Here is a 22,218-nt window from a genome sequence, read left to right as displayed (position 1 = left end):
TGCTATACCAGCAACTCTTGCCCCCAGGGCACTGGGGCTCATAGGTCCCACCAGCCCCCCTGCAACAGGATCTAGAATCAGTACTTCACCATCCACCACCACTATTCTAAAGTGTGGGGATCTGATTTCCTGTACATTAAGCATGATCCAGATGCAGGTAGATGGAGTTCTTCTGATTAGAATTTTCAGAGGAGCCAGGAGGAGAGGCTGCTCTGTGGAAAGGCAGGGCTGTGGGTAGCTGGCTGTTGTAGCAGCAGAGAGAGAAACAAGAGTGGGCGAAGGAACAAGGAGATCTGAGACACTGTCCATTTGGCAAGAAACAGGAGAGTAAAGAGACAATAATGCCTTAGAGGCTATAAAATGTTAGTGATTCTAGATCGATATCAAAAGAGCCCTATCAGACAGAAGCCAGTTTTGAAGAGGAAATTGGAGCTTAGCTGCTTCAGGACAGGATATGGTGGATGAAATAATCTTATGGCAGCTTTTCAAATTTAGGCAAGTGCCCCTTTATTGGATTAAGAAAAGAGATCTAAGCCAGGCCAAGGGAGCAGAACGGAGCCTGCTGGGAGTTGGACCAGGCTACTGGAGGCTGCTCTGGCTGCCTCGGACTCCCCCCTCGGCCTCCACTGTCTGCCCAAGCCTTACCCCAGCTCCACTCCCAGGCCCTTGCCCCCATGCTACTGCCCTCCATGTTCTTTTCAGCATGCTCCTCCATCAGTTGGCAGAAGGAAGAGAAAAGTCTGCAGATGTTGGAGCCAAGAGGGCCATGGAGTGGAGCTGGTCACCCAGCAGCTCGAGGAAACCCCATACAGGTGTGATGCAGAGTCCAGGAAACTGTCATCGGACACAGAGCAGGCTTCCCAGGAAAGGAGTTTGAGGAGTCTCGTCCTGAGCCTGGGACCCCTGCAAGAGATTTTAATTTAATTTTACCTTGACACCGTTCAAGGCTTCCTTGAATTTTCTCAAATTCAAAACAATAATGTGTGTATTTGTCTGTGTGTGTGTGTGTGTGTGTGTGTGTGTGTGTGTGTGTGTGTATTCAGACATAGCTCCATTGAGACATGAGTGAAAAGAGGTCGAGCGAGATTTTTAAGATGAACCTATATGAGTACCCAGAGCAACATGGAAAATTCTATTTTCAAAAAGTTGATCCTTTAAATTGCATGTTTTGGATAACCCTCAGTTCTTGGTTTGGAAGCGAAACATCTCTGTCCTTAAGTAGATGTTTCCGAGTTGTCCTAAAGCTAAGGAAACGGCACGATGTAGTGGAAAGAGAAGCGGCTGGGGTCTCGATTTGACATTAAGCAGGTGGTTTGTGACCCTGGGAAAAGCACATGCAGCCTCACAGGCTCAATTCCTCTGTAAAAGAGGAGAGCAGACCAGGTTATCTGTGGTGTAGAATTCTCATTTCATAAGCTCAGTGTCCCTTGTAAAACCCAAACTGCCTGCGAGTGAGATTTCTGTCCAATGCAGAGCTCCCCTCCCAACTCAAGCATCCCATGTTGCCTGAGCACAGGCTCCTAATTGTACTCAGTTCTAGACATTTCAGATCCAGGGAAACAGACTTGAAGGAAAGTACAAGGACTTGCTCAAGACCACCCAAGTTCCCAGCATTCTGTTTCCTTTTATATCTTGTCCTCGCCAACCGTCCTGCTTGACACCAGCTCTGCTGTGCACGAAAACAGAAGGTGAGGCTGCGAGTTGTATGCAAAGCTAGTGACCCTTTTCCTGCCATGCGGGCATCTCAGGTCAGGGAATGGGACTGCAACCCCATTTGTGCTGCTTGATGGTTCCTCCCTTTGGGGAACAGGAGTGGCTGGCAACCGTGAAGCCTGCTGAGAAGGGCAGGACATGGCATCCAACCCATAGATGGACACCTGATATTCCTCCCAGGCTGCCCACCCCTCTTTCCACTATTTGAGGAGTTGGAAACACTCAGACTCCTGAATCCTCTAAGAGAGCAAGGTGATTTCAGTCGTACATATTTCTATCATGTGGATGTCCAAACAGGAAGACAAACCTGGCTTTTCATTTTTTGTTTTCTTAAGGCAGCATATGACCAGGAATGGATGAGACCAACATGACTGCTTTCATTCTAAATGTCTGCATTTAGAATCTACCTAAGAAATCTACCATGCGTTGAGGTAACCTGAGAGAAAACTGCTTTCGCTATTCAGGAATTAAGGTTTCTGTATTGTGCATGGACCACGAGCTTGCGTTTAGAAGTCAATGTAAGACTTCGGCTGACACTTGCATACCTGTCAGGAGCCACTGATGAGAACCCGGTGGGCTGCTTCAAGCAGAAGTCAATTACCCAGATGGCAACTGTTTCTTAATTCAAAACTTTAACATCACCTTTTTTTTTTTTTTCCTTCCATTATGAAAAAAGCAAAGGGGAAAGAGAATACATTGAGTTTGCGCACTCTGGTTGATAAGGTTAAAGGCATGAGAGAGAAGTGGATCCCTGGGCCCACCTAGCTCCCTGCAGCTCCAGTCTGCAGCATGGTGCCTGGAAGACTCAGCTGCTTTTTCCAGGATCGGGAGTGATGGCCCCGAAACACAGCATTCTCTTGGGCCTGTTCTTAGGAAGAGGAACTCTCCCTTGCCGATTAGCAACTGCATTAGCAGATGGTATCTATCTTTCTTTCTTTCTTTCTTCCTTCCTTCCTTTCTTTCTTTCTTTTGTTTTTTGTTTTTTTAAGTAAAAAGGAGAAAATAAGAAAAGGCTTTGATGGTTTTAAGTTGCACTTCCAAGTGCTTTCTTAAATGCTTTCTTTTTCCCAAGGAGGTTGTGCTGTATCAGCCCCTGCAGTCCAGAACATGGATAGTCAAGCTTCTTATTCTGAAGGTGAAAATTTCTCCATGAGGCCAGTGCTGCAATGCTTTAGTGCAGGGCTTAGTTCCCTGGTCCTCATCTGTGGTTTGGTGATAACTAGACCAATCCAGATAGGTGGAGTGTTGCCCTAACCTTGCTTACCTAGCTCCTGCACTCTGTACTCTGGTTTCTGCTACAAGCTGGCTGTGTGTCCGCAGACAGGCCCGCTGTTGGATACAGGAGGTTGGTGGGGGCAGAGAAAAGCCAGCAAAAAGCAGATTCTGTTCTCACTCCCTCCTCCTCTAGACAAATTTTCATGGATGCTTTCATCCTTCCTTGAACCTTGTTTCTCCCAGGCTGAATAGGAATTTGAAATCAAGACAAGATCATTCCTTACACTTTTTGAACAGTTACTATGCAACAGGCCTGATGTTTCCTTAAGAGTATCATGTCAGTTGACTCTCACGGCAGCCCGGTGATATGGTTACAGATAAAATAGACTCAAAAGCTTCATGTGAGGAGGAAGATGCAATTGCTTGAAGGAATTATTCGATTGGGAGCCTGTTATTGGATCAGCTGTTTTGGGTCCACCCCCTTTAGCATCGTTGCCGCCCCTACCCACCACCTCCGTCATCACCACCCCACCAGCATCTCCACCCTGTCTCTACTGCCATGCCCACTACCAGATGCGAAGTGTCAAAGCGACAGAGAGTTGTCAAAGAAATAAAGAGCTGAAATTTGTTGACACGGGGACATCTTTTATTTGAACTGTCTCGACCATGGAAGCCAAATTATTCATTCATTTGGCCTCTTACTCTATCATCACTATCCTTTAGATTGCTGGTTCTTATATGTGAGATGGGGAGCCAGGCAGCTTAAATTTTCTTTAGTCAGTGGAACTGCATCAAGAACTGGTCTCTCAGGGAGACGCAAGAGGGACGAGATATGGGAACATATTTATATGTATAGCTGATTCACTTTGTTATAAAGCAGAAACTAACACACCATTGTAAAGCAATTATACTCCAATAAAGATGTTAAAAAAAAAAAAAAGAACTGGCCTCTGGGAGAAGTGGAAGCCAACCAAGTCCTCGGTCTATTTGGAATTCGGCATAGCAAAAAAATATTAGGAAAACTGGGTAAACTGCTCGTACCATCCCTGCAGATTGAACCATCTTCCAAGGTCAGAGACTTGTATACTAACAGATTGTTAAAATTATGTCCAAATCCCAGTTTTCCACTGTGTCCAGCAACTTGAAATCCTCTGTTTGGGAGAAGCAGTGAATGATTGGGATTATAATGGGGATCAAGACATGCATGTGTGTACACAAAAAAGGAAGAAAATAAAATTAACATGCCATCTCAAAGCTATATGGGGAAACGCGGATGTCTTGAGATTCTGAATTCAGTAATACCATCAGAAGAGCTTGGGTAAATGCACTGATTGTGAAAGCTTATCCCACGGTTCTGGTACTACCAGCGGAATATTTCCAAAGCGCAAATCTGATCATGCCACCTCCCTGCTTAAGATCCTGCAGTGTCTCCCTGTGGGCTACAGGATAAAGTCCAAGCCCTCAGAATGGGCACCCAAGTCCTCCACAATCTGGACCCTGCTCGCCTCTCCAGGCTCATCTCCTGCTGCATTCTCTCTCACAGCCTACGCTCTAGCGATTTTAAACTACCGGCCAGTCTTCCAACAGACTAAGTTTGCTTAGGTGCTGAGGGTCTTAACCCATGCTGCTGCTTTTGCTTGCAACCAACCCCTGCTACACAAACACATACACACGTGCACCCGCACGAGGCTCCACTTAATGGACTCCCACCCATCTTTCAAGATCCAGCCAAGGGAGCCTTTCCAGCTCCGCAGGCAGAACTGACCACTTCTTCCTTTATGGCCCCATGATACGCTGCATAGATATAGCACCTCTCACTGCGCTGCTAATATCTCTTTGCGTGTCTTTCTCTATGCCAAATGGTGAACTCTATGAGGGTAGAGAATGCGTCTTCGTTGTCGTTTTATGCCAGCAGCAAACACCATGTTAGGCTCAGAGTAGATGCCCAGTAATGGCTATTCTTGGGGTTTTTCTGTTTTGTTTTGTTTTTTGTTTTGTTTGTTTTTTTGCACGAACTAGCTCTTACTTCTGTTAAACAGTGTAGAGTGCCAGAGGTAGGGGCGGGAGAAGGGAAGAAAGAGAGGGGACTTTCTTAGGGGCTTATCAGTAAGAGTTCACATGTAGAGGTTACCCATCAACCAAATGGCAGACTCCAGAGTAAAACCTAAGCTGTTAGAAATGAATTGAGCTGGTTACTATTTTTGTACCTGACCTATTTTTGGGTTACTTTCTACAAAAACTCCCAGACTCTTGTAAATGAACCAAACCACTTTTGGATGGTTTTGTATTCTCTCCTATTATGGTGGCTTTTCACTCCACTGAAGGGAAAATCTGCACAGTCCCTGAAACCCAATTTTAGTGCAAAGTCATCTAGGGAAGAGTGCTGTTCTCAGTGGAACCAGCTTTCACAGAACTTTCTCGATTGTTTTTCCATGCAGGATTTAAAGGCCAAGAATAGCAAATCTATCTACCCCAATGGTAGCACTCATTTCCTTAGTGCTCATGCTGTATTCCCCTGAGAACAAGAAGGGTTCGATGACACTTATCTGCTGCCTCTTCTCTGCCTTCGGCTTGCCCGTGCTGGCTTGTAAGCCTGCCTGAAGCCACGTCTCTACTGCCTGGACACAGATAGGACTCTGGCAATAGACTATTTTAAGCTCCAGATCCCTTGTTTGTTGCCATTTAATTTTTGTTTGCAATGCCCCAGTGGTTGTTGATTTATAGAGAACAAGCGATGAGTTTTTACATGGGTTTTACAAGGGATGAGTTTTTACATTCCAGGATATTGTAAAATTTAATAATGTTTTGAACTGGGGTGAGGGGAGTAGCAGTGTACTGTGGGGAGAGTACACTAGAGTACACTAGTCTAGAAAAGAAGACTCAACGTGACTCTGAATTTCAGGACTCAGTGTAGAACACCTGGGGAACAACTTCATAATTGTTTCATTTACAAAGACTGCTATTATTAAGAGCAAATTATTTAAGTGGCAGTTGTATTAAAGGAATGCTGAGGAAAAGACGGATGAGGACTTGACTCTGTGTGTTTAATAACAGCCTCCAAGACAGGGACCAAGAAAACGTTGACTTTTCTAAATAACCAGAGGCAAAACCTAAGGGCTTCAAAAATCATTAACAGAAGAAAATATGTTTACAAGCATACTAAAGAGCTCTGATAGGGAGTTAAGAGATGACTGGAAAACACAGTCAGGGAGGAAAAGTTTCAGGGGTCAGAATTCTTTAGCTGACAGATTTCTGATGGTCAGTGGTCTGCCTAGAACTGTGCTTTTAAAGCAGGAGGTAAGATGTCTGCTGCTAGACAGGAAAAAAGAGATTTGCAATGGCGAGCTGGACATTGGCTAGGAGGAACTTTGGAATGGTGTCAAGGGTTGGCTTTAATACAGTGATAGTGGCAGCTAAGTGGCTTTCTGGGGTACCAAGGGAATGGTAAAAGATAAAGATGCATGCTTAAGATTGTTTCCATGCAACCTTTAGTGCAAGCTGGGCCAAAGAGACTTCTGTCCTTCCAGATCCCCAGCTCATTGATCTCGCAAATGTTTGCTTCCAATGGAAAAATGCTAACTTCACGTAGGTTCCAACTCTTATTCTAAAGCCCTTAATTGCAATGGCATATTTATTCATTTCAGCAAGTACTTACTCAAAGTGCTAGCACACTTGGCTCAAAATACTGACTTGCATCATATTTTTCAGACATCTGCTGACTATTCACAATGACTGGGCCAGCCCTCCATGGTGTGTCAAATCCTCCTCAAAGCCATCCACACTTGGCAGCCTTGAGGGCTGTAAGTGCTGAGTCTCTGGACCAATCAGTTTAATTGTTTCCCAAGCTAGGAGTTTAATAAGAGCTGATAGAGTAAGAGGTAGATAGAATAGAGAGGCAGAATTTGCCCTACCTTCTCTTCTGGAAGTTTCTTTTATCCTCAGCATTGCTCTGGGAGTTTGAAAAGATGCACAGTAGTGCTGCCAGTGTCCTGGGACTATCCAGTGCCAATCACTCCCTGGGCCTCAGTTTCTTCATGTAAAATGACGGGAATGTTTACTCTCCAAGGTTCCATTCAGAAACCTCTCCCAAGAGGAGGAAAGAAGCCTGTCCCCCAAAAAGGATATTTCCCCCTTTGGTCACCTATGTTCCAAAGCATCTCTCTCACATCTGAGATGTCTGCACCTCAATTCTGGCCACAATGTCCCTTTGTCTTAATTTTATAGGCGTGTTCAGGGCTCCATAGTACAACCTGGCAGGCGTTCTTTACAACATTCTTTCCCATAAAAAGTTTTCAGCTCCTGCTTCCTTATCACGTTTTTTCCCTTCACCTCTTAAAATTTGTCCTCAACACCTGGCAATAAACTTTACCCCTAAAAACACCCCTGAAAATTGCCCATAAGTGCCGAGACCATAACACTTGGCTGTAGCATTTGTAGAAACATCAACTTTAGAGGAGTAATAGCAAGGCCCTTTCTGATATTCTGACCTGTTTTTGTTGAATTATGTTTCTTTCAACGGGACTGCAATGAAAAATGGATTATCAAATGACTTGAAAATGGAATGGGATTTGCCTCTAGAGGTGGGATCAGGTGGGTCAGAACAGTGGTGGAGGAGTGTTTGTTGATCTATATCAGTCATTTTTATAAAAGAAATGGTTCTCTGCCTCACGATGATGCACACAGTAGACTGATGAAGAGCAGAAATTAGCAGAAAAGGCTCTTGCCGAGAGGAGAGGCACGTGGAAACCCTCTCTCTGTATTTGTGAGGACAGCCATGTTGAAAGCAATTAGTATTCTTCCACCAAAACTTCCTTGGTGCTATGCTCAGAGACCACATTTTACAAGCAGGAAGATGGGTTCCCATCTTGCAATTTTGAGGCCAGGCTCCCCCATTGCTAGCTGAGTGGCCTTGTTAGAAGGAAGTCCTCAAACCTCCAGTTTCCCACGCTGGAAAGTGCGGCTAAAGCCCTTTACCTTTTGGACTTGTGAGAATTCTAGCGGATTTTATATGTAAAAGTGCTATGTGGAGGTGATGACAAATTTTGGATTTTAATATTTATTTTTATGCCTTTTCCCCTCTCTGGCATATAGCTAGAACTTTGAGGTCCTCCGGAAAGGACCTTCGGTAATCTTCAGCTACCAAATGAACAGCTGTAGAGACCAAGGGAAATGCCTTGATTTATCAGGTTTATGTTGTTGAATGGGGAAAAAAAATTGATAATTTTACTTATGAAGGGAGGAAAAGGTGATCCGCTAGCAGGAGAAACCTCCATTGTTCAGACTTTTGCTTTCTACATTTTGTTGTTGTTCTTGCTGTGTTTTTTCCATGCAGACCAGGGCCCAAGGGATAATGAATCTCAAACAAGCTGAGAGATCTTTAGCAAGCAAAAGCTTCCTACAGGTTAGCGGTAATGGTGGATGTAGGGCATGTCAATAAAGCATTTCCTAGACCCTTGGAGACAGAGCCCTGATAACTCTTCATAAATTCCTTCTGTTGAATTAGCAGCATTGGGAACTCTGTTCTGGATTTGGGGGTTCTTTCCCCAGCAGTCACGAATTTGAATTCAGTTGGCCATTCCTCTGCTCTTCAGGGCCCGCACTGATTTAACCAAGGTTGAAGGTCGCTGGAGGAGGCACCAGCCCTTAATGCATTCTTGGGCAAGAGGAAAGAAACAGTTTCTTCTAAGAAGGAACAAGACTTAGGCTAATGGTCTAACTGATAACACAGTTGCTACGTTTTCCCCCTTTGTTTTTCTTTCTTCCTTCCCCCCTTCCCCGTTTCTTTCAAGTTTCACATCTTTACTCACGTTAAATTAATACTTGGAGTTGATAGGGCCGGTTTTAACTTGCTTAGGAAGTTAATGTTTTCCTTGTTTCTAGTCGGAATTCCCAGAGACATGGAGTGACTTTCTCCTGCAAATCGTGCTTTCCCAGAGTATGCTTGACTTCCCCAAAACATTGTTAATAATACTTCGCTTTTTAACTGTAGGAGACCTTCAGCCATTGCAGCCTCTGCAGAAGCTGTAATGGGAGAAAGCCACACAGTGCAGCCAGGCCAGGGCCCTCTGGGGGGTTCCTGGACTCCTCACCACACTCCAGGCCCAGGTCCTTCACAGCACCAAAGGCCCTGCTGTGCCAGGTTGGGGGCAAGGAGAGGCATGAGACAGGCCCTCAAACATCTCCTCCTCGGAGGAGCCCCTTTTGCTAAGGATATGCATTCCCTTAGGTTTCAGTTATTCCTCCCCCGCAAAATGAATCCCCAAACTGGAAAAGCAGCTTTCATTCACACAGTAGCGTGAATGAATTCACAGCAGGCCCTTTGGATTATCATTTGGGGGTCTTGAAGCAAAGGAGGGAGAAGGCACTTGGGACCTCCGGCAAGGCCAGCTCAGGCCCTGGGGGAATATGGATAACGGGGATACCAAGACCACGGGAGGCATTCGGGAGGGCACCAAGAGGCTGGCCGGGGAGGCCATCGCAGGTGGGCGCGGGGGCCTGGACTCCGCAGGGGGGGGCGCAGTCCCTCCTGCGGGCGCTGGCTGCAGGCACATCCGACCCCTCACCCCCATCCCGGTACTTCCCTTAATCCCAGAGGAGCTTCCCGATGCCCAGAAAAGCCCCTCCGCGCAAGGTTTCTGCCCCGGGTCCGCGGAGATTCGGGGACCCAGTTCCGTGGACGTCCCCGCACCCACCGAGGACCTTGCGTGCCCTCCAAAGCAGGCCCGTCACGCAGGGCGGCGGGAGGGGGGCGCGGGAGCTGCATGGCCGCCGAGTTCCCGCTGCCCAGCCAGCCGGCGCGCCCGGGAGTGGCGCGGCCGCGGCCTCCCGGGACGTGGGCACACGCGCCCCAGGCCCCGGCGCCCTCCTGCCGGGAGCCCGGACCGGCCGCAGCCGGCGCGGCCCCGGCCTGGGGGGTGGGGCTTGGGGCGGGGGCGGAGCCAGGCCCGCGGCCGGTGTCAGGTTGCTCCGGTAACGGTGACGTGTCGCGGCGTGGGCGGGGCTAGCACGCAGGTTGCATATTTTAGGAAGTGAGGAGGAGGCGCGGGCTTGAGCTGCGGCTGGGTCTGGGGCGCAGAGCTGCGGCGGGAGGAGGCGGACACGTGGCAGCAGCAGCGGTAGCAGCCCCGGCAGCGGCGGCAGAAAAGGCATCGGCCCGAGCCGCCGGCCGTCTTCCCTCCTTCCCGCCCCGCGGCAGCCCTAGCTCCCTTCTCTCCGCTCCCCTGGTCGCGCTTGCTCGGGCGGGAGCCGCTCTCTTCGTTTCTTTCTGATTCTCAAGCAACAGGACCCGGCGCGGGGCACAGACCACCGCCAGTATGGGGAAGGGGGTGAGTGTCCGGGGAGCCAGGGGAGGGGCACCGGGAGCCCTGGAGGGGAGGAGGAGGAAGAGGAGGAAGTCAGGAGGGCGACCACAGCCAGCGGGAGGCGGAGGAGGAGGAAGCGGCGGGGCGCGGAATGGGTTGGCAGAGCGGTGAGGCTTAAAAGACGACGCACTTTGGAAATGGAGGAAGCGCAGTAATGAGGGGCGGGCGGGGGAAGGGAGCGCTGGGGGGACGGAGGGCGGCAGCGCCGGGCAGCGCTCACACCCTGGAGAGGGGCTGCGGGCCCTCGAGTCCGAGCGCGCCCGGGGTCCGGGCTCCTGGAGGCGGCGCTCGGGAGCCGCGGGCCCAGGAGGAGGAGGGAGGACGGCTGCTGGGCGGCCCCGGCAAGGAGCGGGCCGCCGGCGGCATCCCCAACCCGCTCCTTCCCTCCCTCCCTCCCTCCGCCCGCCCTCACCTCGCGTCTCTCGCCTTCCTTTTTTTCTCCGCCTTTCTTGCCCCGAGGAAAGGCGTGCTCCTCCCCTTATCCTGGGGCGCTCTGCTCGGCCACTTCCCGGACTGCCGTTCCCGCCGCGGCTCCTGCCCGGCGCTGGGGGGCTTGCGACGCGGGGGCGGCCTTAGGGTCCCAGGCTCCTTCTGGAGGCTTCGGTCTTAGCCAGTTGCCCGCAGAGGCGGCCGCCCTCCCCTAAAGGAAAAAACTGGCTTCCCCTTACTGTGGAGCCGGTCGGGCAGGCTGGTGCCAGAAAGGGTGTGTCTTTGCCCTAGGATGGCCTTTAAGGTATACTTTTGAGAGCTTTAATGGGCCCCTTTCCATAAACATGGGATGCGCCCGGGGCAGCTGGAGCAACTGGAATGGTTATCTTAATGGTGGGGAGGGTGTGTGTAGATTTTTTTGAGGGATGATCCAGGAAGGAGCACAGGCTGATCCACCAGGGTCTCCGGGTACTATAAACACGAAAAAGGACGGGAAGTCGGGGCAGTACGCAGTAGGAGTGCCGACCTGCGGAAGAGGGGTGTTCCCGAAGGAACGAGGGAGGTCCCCTGGGCAGGAGAGGCGAGCGCTGTGGGGATACCAGAACGACGGCTGGTTCCTGCATTTCTGTAACTTGGAGCTGTGATAACCCGTAGCCACGGCAAGAGACTGGGTGGCAGACCCCAACGGGGCCAAAGTCCAGTCGAGAAAAGTTTATACAAAAGAAGTTGATGAGATAAAATGACCAGGTCAAGAGAATACTGGTAGGAGAGAATCCACTCCATTGTGTCCAGGACTTGCTCAGTGCCTTGGCGGTTAGTAGGTCTTTGAAGGTTCTGAGGGCTCCTCGGTGTGCAGTGAGTGATGGGCGAAGAGGGACGGTGCATTCTTTGGGGACTCTAAATAGATTTTGAAGGAGGTCATTGAAAGGCTTGGACCTGGTCGAGAAAGTAAGGAGAGGTGGGAATGCACAACTGGCATCTTCTAAAAGCACAAAATGTGGAGGGCTGGCTCAGGTCAAGTAGCTGAAAAGAGCTGAGTGCCAGCCTCTGTACTTCCAGGATGAAAACTGGGTTAGTGGCCTGTGCTTGTACCACACTATCAAACCCTAAGTCATTCCAGTAAACAAGCTTTTTAAAGCTCATTTCTTTGTCTCTTTCCCCTCAAAAAAAAGTTTATTTCTTGAGCCTCGCATTACTGACTGGAGGGCTGTAGAGATCGTAGATATGTACCCGGGGCCTAGGAAGGTGAAGTGATTTGCTCAAGGTCAAATGGTTGGTTAGTGACACACCAGACGTTCCTGATTCGTGAACAGCCTGTGGTCTCCCAGCCTGAAAACTCACTCACTCCTTAACATTGCCTGATACGCAGAACTCTCAAGTTATTTTTCAGATGAAACTGGGTGTTTGTGAGGCTGGATTAATGGACCAGAGAGATGTTTGAATAACTAAGTTATGTCCATAGATCTATATGTCCCTTTCGTAACCACACACATGCACAGTGGTGGTAAAGAAAGCAACATACCTGGGTCGTGGAGGTTCAACCTAGATGTCTTATGGATTTTTAATAAAATGCCTAGTGGCTGGCAAACACAAAATTGAATTGTAACTGGTTAACACAGGCTGATATGCTGCTTATCTGCTGGGTTGTAGTTAGTATTTTGGGTACTCTGATAAATTAAACAAGGGGGGGTGGTGTGTGTGGGGGGGGGTGATTCCCCTGGGATAAAGTTACCCCTTTGTCCCCAATGACTTACGGTGATAGTCCAAATGTTCAGAAGGATATTTTATGCTCAAATGTTGGGATTTTTCCACATGGGGATTAGAATGTGGGTGGAGTGGTGACTGAAGCCCTGCTGATAATTGGTTAACTAGGAAGCCAGTGCTGGCAGCTAATTTTTAAGGTCATTGTTAATTTCTTCCCCTCCCCTTCCCATTACTGTTGGGAGCCCAGGTTTTGGTGATATTTCAGGTGATTTTATTTCTCCTTAAAAATCGATCTCCTAAGCTTTTGGTAAAGAAATGGAAGAACAGCTCCTGCTGAATCATTCCTGGATGAAATAGGATTTTGTCCTTTTTTTCATACTGGGTGTTTCTGCCAGTCACTTGGCTTAAATCCACAGCTAGGCCTACCACCCACAATCCTTTAGCTCACCAAAGGTACGCAAGAAACTTTCTTTTTTCTCAAGTTTACAAAAAATGAGGGGAGGAGAGATGTCACCTGCTCCTTCACTGCAGTTCTCCATCGTTTGAACATTAACTTAGTTACCTAGAAAAGAAACCATGGTTTATGGGTAGTGATTTAAAGAGGAGCCTGGGAAAAGGTGCAGGTGAAGGTTGCACAAGGGATACAGATGTCAGCAGAAATCCTGGTTGTACGGTAGCACTATCAGCTGCCCTTTGGGAGCTCAGCTTGAAAGTGTGACTAAATTCCCTCTGGCTGCTATAAAGCTAGTACTTTAGACTGAAAACATCGCACGGCAGAGTCCTCAGAGTGGAAGGTTGCCCAGTCCTGGCCCGAGCAAGTGGAGTGGTTACGGGAGGAACTGGTTAACTAGCCCTAGGGACAGAGAAGAAGGTTGGGGATGCATCACACCGTTTGCCCCTGTCAAGTGTTCAGTGTATAAGTGACGAACAGCCCCCACCCCCCTCGCCTTTCTGTACCCTGCTCTGAGGGTGTATTCTCTTTGGGTAACTTACTGTTTGTTAATTTGTAGTTTTCTCTGCCAGGAAGTTTGTAACACTCTGGTGACTCACCTTTGGGTGGGAGGGTAGGAAAGGGGGAGGTCTGCATCATAAGTCTGAGGAGATTGAGAGTAGGCTAAGCCTGACAACCCCCGTCCCCAAAAGGGGGCGAGGAATTTTTTAAAATGCAGTAAAATGTTTATTTAGGGGAGGAATAAAACTTAAAATATCCAGACCCCTGGAAGTGTTATTCCTAAATTGCACTTAAAAAAAGTGAATTCGGGCTTCCCTGGTGGCTCAGTGGTTCAGAGTCTGCCTGCCGATGCAGGGGATACGGGTTCGCGTCCCGGTCCGGGAAGATCCCACATGCCGCGGAGCAGCTGGGCCCATGAGCCATGGCCGCTGAGCCTGCGCGTCCGGAGCACGGGAGAGGCCACAACAGTGAGAGGCCCGCGTACCGCAAAAAAAAAAAAAAAGTGAATTCAACATTATAAAGCCCAATAGACTGGGTACCCATCCATTCTCCATCCCAGAACCCTTCTAAAGCATTGTTTTCTGATTATTTTAGCAACAAATGAACAGATAAGTGACTTTCTGTTCAGTCAGGCTATGTTCCTTTTTTTGGGAGGTTGCATTGGGTCTTCGTTGCTGCGCGCAGGCTTTCTCTAGTTGCGGCGAGTGGGGGCTACTCTTTGTTGCAGTGCGTGGGCTTCTCACTGCAGTGGCTTCTCTTGTGGAGCACGGGCTCTAGGCATGCGGGCTTCAGTAGTTGTGGCGCACAGGCTCAGTAGTTGTGGCTCGCGGGCTCTATAGAGCACAGGCTCAGTTGTTGTGGTGCATGGGGCTTAGTTGCTCCGTGGCATGTGGGATCTTCCCGGACCAGGGCTTGAACCCGTGTCCCCAGGCGGATTCTTAACTCCTGCGCCACCAGCGAAGTCCAGGCTATGTTCTTTCACATAGCATATCCAAACTTAAGAGTGAAAGAGGCTTTAAGGAAAATAGTTTTCGAAGGATTTTGTATGGAAAAGTAAGTAAAATTAGTTTCTTTATTTAAAACAAAGTTTTTTAAAGCCCTGAAGTGTCAGTTTCTCATCTGGCTCTTAGGTAGAGTACTCACCCAAGTGAAAGTCACCTGTGTTCCGTTTAGAGAGGGTACAGGGGAAGTGTGAGCGGCAGCTGTTGTTGGGATTTTAAAGCATTTGGCGTTGAGAGATCTAATCTTTATAAACTATGGGTTTTTGCTGTTCGTCAGTCTTAAGTCTTTTCAAAACTAGAAAATGATTTTTCTTTCAGCTGAAAAAAAACTACTGAAGATTGAAAAGAATGGGAAATATTGAATACTATGAATTACCCTCCAAAGGGAAGCTGAGGGGAAGTGTCATTGGACACTGCTGGGATGCTATTAACGGCATCTTCGAGTTCTCGTTTACTTTCACTTTCCAAGTAAAAGGCATTTTTAGAGTCTTGGTCAAAGTCTTGTGAAATGAAATGGGCTTTTCAGCCCACTGTGAGGGACAGGAGGGTGAACATTTGTGCTGTGGTACCTTCTTCTAGACGCCCAGGGCGCTCTGCCAGCCAGCAGGCCAGAAGAAGAAACACGAGTGTCAGATCAGATGGGCTCACAGTAATCAGAGTTGCTGCTTTTGGCCAGCAAAGCACAGGGCAGAATGTTTCCCCATCCCTGCCAGAGCTGTCCAATTTTGGATTCCGCTGAAATTACGTGTCCAGTAAGTGATAATGTGAAGGACAGAGAATTTTAAAATCCACTACTTTTTTTAAAACTCTCCTTCGTTTATATATTTTTGGAAAAGGAGCCATAACCAAGTCAGGTCTGAGCTTTCTCACGTTGCTATGAATCGAATGTGTGTGAGAGGAAGTGTGTTCTTTGGCTGTAGTCACAGAGAGACTGTTCTTTGCCTATGAGTCACCTCCTTAGTTGTGTTTAAATCTGTCGTCAGGAATCCACAAGCAGTTCTTCACATTTATTTGACTAATGTTTCAGATAGCAGATTCTGTCAGTGAGAATAGAAGCACCCCACTCTACCCCCCAACCCACCCTGCAGTTTTTCTCTCTGGTTTCATTTGGATCCTGAGCCCAGGGGATTTTGGCCAGTGGGCCCCATTCCTTAGTTCCTTTGTGACTTTACAGTGGATTATATCTGAGCATTGATTATCTCTGTACCTGGTTTTATTCCAACCCTGTCCAGTAACGGCTGGTAGACGTTTTTGGTTGGTGATCTGAAAAGTTGACCCTTGATGGCTTGTGTTTTTGTCTTTGGGACCTGGATTGTTTGGGGGCCTGATGATCAGCGTGTTACGGTTTTGTGGATCGTTGACACTTAGTGCTTGGTTTATCCTGCCGGTTTGTCATCGTGGTGAGGGCAGGGCCTCACGCACTTGGGGTGTTATCTTCTGGTGTTCTTCCTTTATCCTCCACATGATGCTTAGATGCTTGCTAAGGTGCCATGTTGGTTTTATTGGTTTCAACTCAGGTGGCATTTCTCTAGTGACCCACCAGACGTTCCTGATTCGTGAGCAGCCGGTGGTCTCCCAGCCTGAACACTCACTCACTCCCTAACATTGCGTGATACGCAGAACTCTCAAGTTATTTCTTGAGAGTTCTATTTCCCTATTTCTCTAGGGCCTGTCACTGCCTTTGTCCTCTTCAGCCCAGCAGCTGTTTTACTTCCCACCCTAGGCTTCAAGGTACCAGTTGAGGAGTGATCAGGACTTACTGGAAATTGATTCAGTCCCCTTTTAATGCTTGTGCTGGTTGTTAAGCCAGGGTCTCTCAAACCAACAACTTCTTTTGAGTAGCACCAGCTAAAGAGTGGCCTGACAAAATGAAAAAAGGCATGAGGAGGGCAGCAAATGGGTGGAAACAGGCAGAACATTTTAACTCTTCATTACCCAGGTACCTAATGTAGAGGTAGAAAACCCCATTGAAAAAACAAGTTTTTTTAATTTTAGTTAACTGAAAAAGCACATTTTTAAAGAGGTCATAAATCTAAAGTATATTGATTATTTAGATGTTTAGAATGGTTTTTTTTTTTTTGGTACGCGGGCCTCTCACTGTTGTGGCCTCTCCCGTTGCGGAGCACAGGCTCCAGACGCGCAGGCTCAGCGGCCATGGCTCACGGGCCCAGCCGCTCCTCAGCGCGTGGGATCCTCCCGGACCGGGGCACGAACCCGTGTCCCCTGCATCGGCAGGCGGACTCTCAACCACTGAGCCACCAGGGAAGTCCCATAGAATCGTTTTGAATGATCATGGATGTATACTAACTATTGCAGGTAGGGTGGACTGGCAGTCTCGTTGAAATTTCACATGCAGGCAGATTGGGGAGGAAGGTTAAGTCTTGTTCATTTTGGGCTGAGGGAACCCGCTGGCTAGAACTGGAGCTGTTTTCTTTGCCCCCTGCTGGCTGATGGGCTGCAGCCCAAGTTTGGAGGGACTGAGCTGGGCTCACAAAGAGACCCACTGCTTTGGCCTGGCTACTTGATATTCCCCACCTCGCAGCAGGTTTAGGTGAGTGAGAGAAGGACTGTGAAGGCCAGGTGTCCCTCGGATCACGTCCTCTTCCTTCTCTGCCCTAAACGCTGCTCTGGGCTGCAGAGCCCTGCAGTGCCACCCTCTTTCAGCCCCAGCCGTCTCCACCCTCAGCTCCCTGGATGGAAAATCCTTGTGCATAAACTAAACTACTTAATCATTTAGGAGCCATCGGAGGTGTGAGGAACTGCGATTGGTCATGTCTTATATCTTTATAAGTTTCAATTGACGATGAAATAAAAAATGCCCCAAATGAGGTGTTTTTTTTTTAATTCATAAAGACTTTTCATAGTAAGTGACGAGTGGCAGTGATTTACATGTTCATTAAAACCAAGTTATAATAACCTTTGTGTAGTGCCTTGCAGAGTACCTTCACATACACGTTTGTATTTGATAATGATTAATCATATATCATCCCGGGGAGACTGGAAAGCCTACCCGCGCCCCCCTTTTTACATAAAGGAAAGATGTAGCCCAGACTAGGCAGTGCCTCTAGGTAACCAGTGAGGATCGGAGACCATCCCTTCAACTTCCTGCTAAGGTGGAATTTGCCAAATTGGGTTCAGAGGTATCTTTTCTACAACCCTCTTGGCCAGCTTTGAAATGCGCTGCATTTGGGGCAATTACTTTTACCCTCCTCTGGCCCCTCTTGATAGTCCAAAGCTTTGTCGGTTTTGGAAACAGTGCTGTTTTTAGGTGTTTTGTCTTTGGCTTTGATGGCAGCCCCTTGATTCATCTATCAGAGATGCCTCTCTAGAGTCTTTAGTAGTTACACCGAGTGTTATTCCCATTTTAGGCAACGAGGAACCTGAGGCTGACTGTTCAGGGTCGTATAGCTGGCACATGGCAGAGCTAGAGTGACTTGGGACTGACTTAAAAGTACCATCCATAGTCCTGTCCAAAGGGTGTGGACATCTCTGCTTCCAGGTACCCTCCAGACTTTATCAGCAGCAGTTTCGGAAGTCTGAAGACCTCTGACCTCCCGGCTGGCCACAGGGCATTGTGCTGATGTGGTGGGAGCCGTGGCCAGACATCACACGGCACAGTTGAGAAAGCCTCTAAGGCCTGATGGGGGCCGGTTGAGATGGGTCCGAAGGCCTCGGGGCAGCTTCAGCTGACGAAGACGTCAGGTGACTCACGTCCAGGATGGAAACTTGTCTCCTAAACTCATTGCACCTTCTTTGTGCGCCTTTGTAAAAATTTTTGGGATGTTTCTCTGCACCTGTCATATCCGCTTCCCACGCCACCCCCTTTAAATTGTTAATTACTGAAGAAGAGGAAGGAGCATCTCCAGCCCTAGCAGGCCTTGCTCATTGTAAGGATTTGGTCTGTGTTTTTAAAAAAGTGAACGTTGGGGCCTCAGCCCTGGTGGCTGAGGGTGGGCACCTTCCCAGCGTTGCACACCAGCCCCACGCTGTGCGTAAATTCACAGACAGATGTGAATGGATGACAACAGAAAATAGTGTTAGAATGGTGGGAATCAGCAATTTTGCACAGGAAGCTTTGGGAGATGTTTACTGACTGTAGTCTCCCTGAAGCTGGGACAGAATTGAACAAATGAGGAGTTTGGTGCTTTGCAAAGTGAAAAAGCTGCTAGTGAACTCTCTTCTCCTCTATCAGGAGAAGTAACTGAAATTAATGAAGCTTTTGCAGAAAATCCAGGGCTTGTCAACAGATCTTGTTATGAAGATGGTTGGCTGATCAAGGTGACACTCAGTAACCCTTCAGAACTAGATGAACTAATGAGTGAAGAAGCATCTGAGAAATGCATAAAATCCATTGAGGAGTGAAAATGGAACCCCTAAAGAAACTAGTTTGAAACAACTAAAAAAAATAATAATAATAAACAAGCGCACCTTGCTCCAGGTTTCAACCTTGGTTCCTCCTGTGAAGAATTTTCTCACTCCATCTCCTGAGCACCCTTGCCCTCTACCCAGATCAACTGGTGGCAAAACTCATAGTGAACCGTTGAGAGGATGAAATCCCCAGGAAGCACAGGGTGAAGTAATGACACTTTATTTTAGGCTGTGTCACACTGGGCAAGCCCCTGCCCTTGTTGTGACCTCCCACTTCCTAAATTAGAAAGGGATAAACAAATGTTCACAAGTGGCCCTTTTGGGGGGGTGGTATGACAGTGGCCTTGAGCGTCCATTGTGTACCCTTCCCCTTTCTCAGAGACCGCACAGCGGTGGTGCCCAAGGGTGCTGTTGCAGGGAGCCCGGTCACTGCCTGTCTTCCGTGGAGGAAGGAGAACTGACCTGCATTTCCTAATGGAAACAGTGGGAATTGTGTGCCCAGTGCCCAGAGGAGTGGGCAGGTCATCGCAGTAGATGCGGGAGACCATATTATCATTCCCCTTTTCATGACCTTTGTTTTTCCCAAATGCTTTTAAAAGAAATAATAAAGAAAATGCTGTCTACCCAATTTTAGGTTGTTCCCTGTCCTACCCTGCACCACTGCACCCCACCCCAAACACACACACACAGATTTTTTTTCTGCTTTGAAACTAGTATTTGAGATTGGTAGGGACTCGAGTAATATTTGGTTCCCATCAAGATAAGCTAGTAGTATTGTTTTACTTATAGGGAAGCACTGAATTGCATAAGCTGCCTGGTCTTCTGGACATTGCCTAGTGAAACAATTAAAACTTGAAGGAGAAGAAATATCGCTTGTTAGCACTTCCCCTGTCTCTTTCACAGATATCCTGTTTTAAACCACCACCCCTTATATGCCATGAAGGGATGAAGAATGGGGAGGGTTATTAGGGAATCTTGATTTCCAGCTACCTTAACCACTGATAACTGAGAAGCTTCAGGCAGGAGATCTGTTTTGTAAATGGGGATAAAACTCTGGAACATGTCCAAGGTCTAGCTGCTCCAATAATTCTCTCCCCCTCTTTTGGAGTGGAAAATATTGAAAGTCGGAGAATAACCAAAGCCTACAGATGGTGAGGCAGAGGGCTTTTAACTCTGATTTTCATATCTTGAAGTTAGATATGTTTTAATGATACTCAACTTGCTCAATGAGAATTTGTGAACTGAATTTAAGAAATCAATACAAACGGGCCATGTGAGTCTTTTAGAGATCCCTAGTCAATGTCTTTGACGTGCTTCCTTATTAAATATATGAAGGAAGTATTGTGCTTCCTTATTAAATATATGAAGGAAGTCCCACTTTAGTTCCTCTCTGGTGGGAGCCCCGTCCTTTGTTTTGTTTGTCTGTTTGCTTCCAGTGTGTGTGATGATGTTTCATTTTAACTCTGGCCCCAGAGCTCTCCCAGAGAGGCTCTCAGCAACGTGTGGTTGCTGTGTAGTGGAGAGAATGTGGAGAATGTTGACTATCTTTAGACTTGCTTCATTCTTAACAGACAAGATACAGAAACTAAAGAACACTCTGAAAGAGTTAATGGGCAGGGAACACTGTAAATGTGACCACACAAGTTGAGCAACGTGAATACTGTACATGTCTCTGTGTTTTGGCAACACGAACTAACCTGGGGCCAGGATCTCTTTAGAGTCTTAAGAAGGTATTTTCAAATTCAAGTGAATATTGTATTTATTTGCAACCATATCAGCTATGACTGAAAGACACCTATATGCTTTGATTTTTTTTAAATTTATTTTATATTCAGCACAGTACAATTTTAATCTAGACAGTGTTTCTACTTGTTGCTTTAGTAGCTGGTGAGGCACTCCTGAAAATCAGAAATGATTAAGGGAGAGCCACAAATGAATACAGACAGCACCGCATAGCATCCATTGTAAGAAAATTGCTACTATAACTGCCTTTCTTTGCCCTTCTTAGGTGATATTATCAGTTTGTGGGCTGGGGGCCTCTGGAGTGAGGGGCGCCTTCTCTCCAGGGACTACTAGCCTTGGGAGCACCAAGTTCAGGCTTTGTGTAGCTGAGCTCAGGCGTTTTCAACAGGAGGTGGGGGAGTGGAACAATCTAAATTTAAACTGTGGAATCAACGTTTTCTCTAAAAATTGTTCCAGTTTTCAAGAGGCGTAGGTGGATCCTGCGAACTGTGAGATAATGCACATGCTTTTCCTACATCCTGGTTGTGTCAAAATATTTCCAGGGACTTGCATTTGGGGGCTTTATTCTCGGGCTGCAGATTGGGGTGGGGACTCCCTTTTTCTGTCTTTCACTTGAAGAATTTGAAGGATCCTTGGGCTGACTTTTTTTAATAAGATGAAAAGGTCAGTGCTCTTAAGGCAAACCCTAAAGATATTTAAAGTTGATCCGAAATGACTTCTTTGCAAAGATAAGAATTTAAACGTCATAATAAAAGTCATTCGCATTTAGGTGTGTGTATCAGTTAATCCTCTCAAACCTCTAAGGAGGTAGGCGCCATTAGCTCCATTCTAGGGAAGAGAACAGAAGAATTTCAGAATTAGTGACTTGCCCAAGGACACACAGCTATCAAGTGGTGGAGCCCAGGGTATGAACCTGTCTGATTCAGAATCCAAGTGCATAAGTACTATACTGTACTCTAAGTTAGTGATGTGAAGATAGTTTCATTCTTTCAGTGGGGAAGATGGAGGGCCATGGCATGGAAATGACAGCACAACCCTCTCCCCCCATTTACCCCAAATGGAAGCAACTGGCAGGGCCACTCTGAGGCCTGACAGGACTTTCCCATTGGTCTTAATGCCCTAGGGTGCAGATGGCCTGACCTGAGCTAATGATGGCAGTATTAATCCTAGACTGCTGTTGAGTATGCAGCCTTAGAACATGTATTTCCATGGATATTAGCCCAGTGACTCTTCAAAATGATGTCTCTCCTAAAACTGCTGAAGATCCTTTCTCCACAATCTTGAGTTTCGAAATGCTGTTCTGAATTCACAACCACACGTTTCCCACATTCCTCTGTAGGTTGGACGTGATAAATATGAACCCGCAGCTGTTTCAGAGCATGGCGACAAAAAGAAGGCCAAGAAAGAGAGGGATATGGATGAGCTGAAGAAGGAAGTTTCCATGGTAAAGTACTAGGAGGAAGGCTGCTCTTTGTTCGTCTTAAAAATTAATTGTGTCTTACCTGCTTTGAGTGTTATGGTACCCCTCCCCCCAGTCATCCTTCAGTCAGAGACTTGCTTCATTTTCAAAGTAAAGAGATTACAGCAGTTGTACAGATTTTACTGAATTGTAGACGTTGCTATGGAAAAATTTCATTATAAAAGCCGTTAGAGGGTTGGACAAGTTACTCAACACTCCGGCATAACCAAAGGTCCACAGAGGAACTGTGGATGGTATTATCGTGGGCCTTTG

General features: G+C 47.4%; 1 protein-coding gene and 1 long non-coding RNA gene across 2 annotated transcripts in view; one reads left to right on the top strand and one right to left on the bottom strand.

Annotated features, from left to right (window-relative positions):
• Nucleotides 1-482: 482 nt before the first annotated feature.
• LOC109547357 (uncharacterized) lies at nt 483-10,981 on the bottom strand. The gene is made up of 2 exons (XR_002173107.3): nt 10,702-10,981; nt 483-903 (listed from the first exon to the last, which is right to left on the bottom strand). It is a non-coding gene; the product is annotated as an uncharacterized lncRNA (long non-coding RNA).
• Nucleotides 9,965-22,218, top strand: part of ATP1A1 (ATPase Na+/K+ transporting subunit alpha 1) — a 33,148-nt gene continuing 20,894 nt past the window's right edge. Inside the window, exons 1-2 of the mRNA XM_004319853.4 lie at nt 9,965-10,253; nt 21,826-21,930. Of these exons, the coding sequence (XP_004319901.2) occupies nt 10,242-10,253; nt 21,826-21,930 (117 nt within the window). The 5' untranslated portion in view covers nt 9,965-10,241. The remainder of the gene's footprint in view (nt 10,254-21,825; nt 21,931-22,218) is intronic.

This window comes from Tursiops truncatus, chromosome 1 (genome assembly GCF_011762595.2).
Source record: "Tursiops truncatus isolate mTurTru1 chromosome 1, mTurTru1.mat.Y, whole genome shotgun sequence".
NCBI lineage: Eukaryota > Metazoa > Chordata > Mammalia > Artiodactyla > Delphinidae > Tursiops > Tursiops truncatus.
Note: the sequence above shows the minus strand (reverse complement) of the source record. Positions and strands in the feature narration are given on the sequence as shown.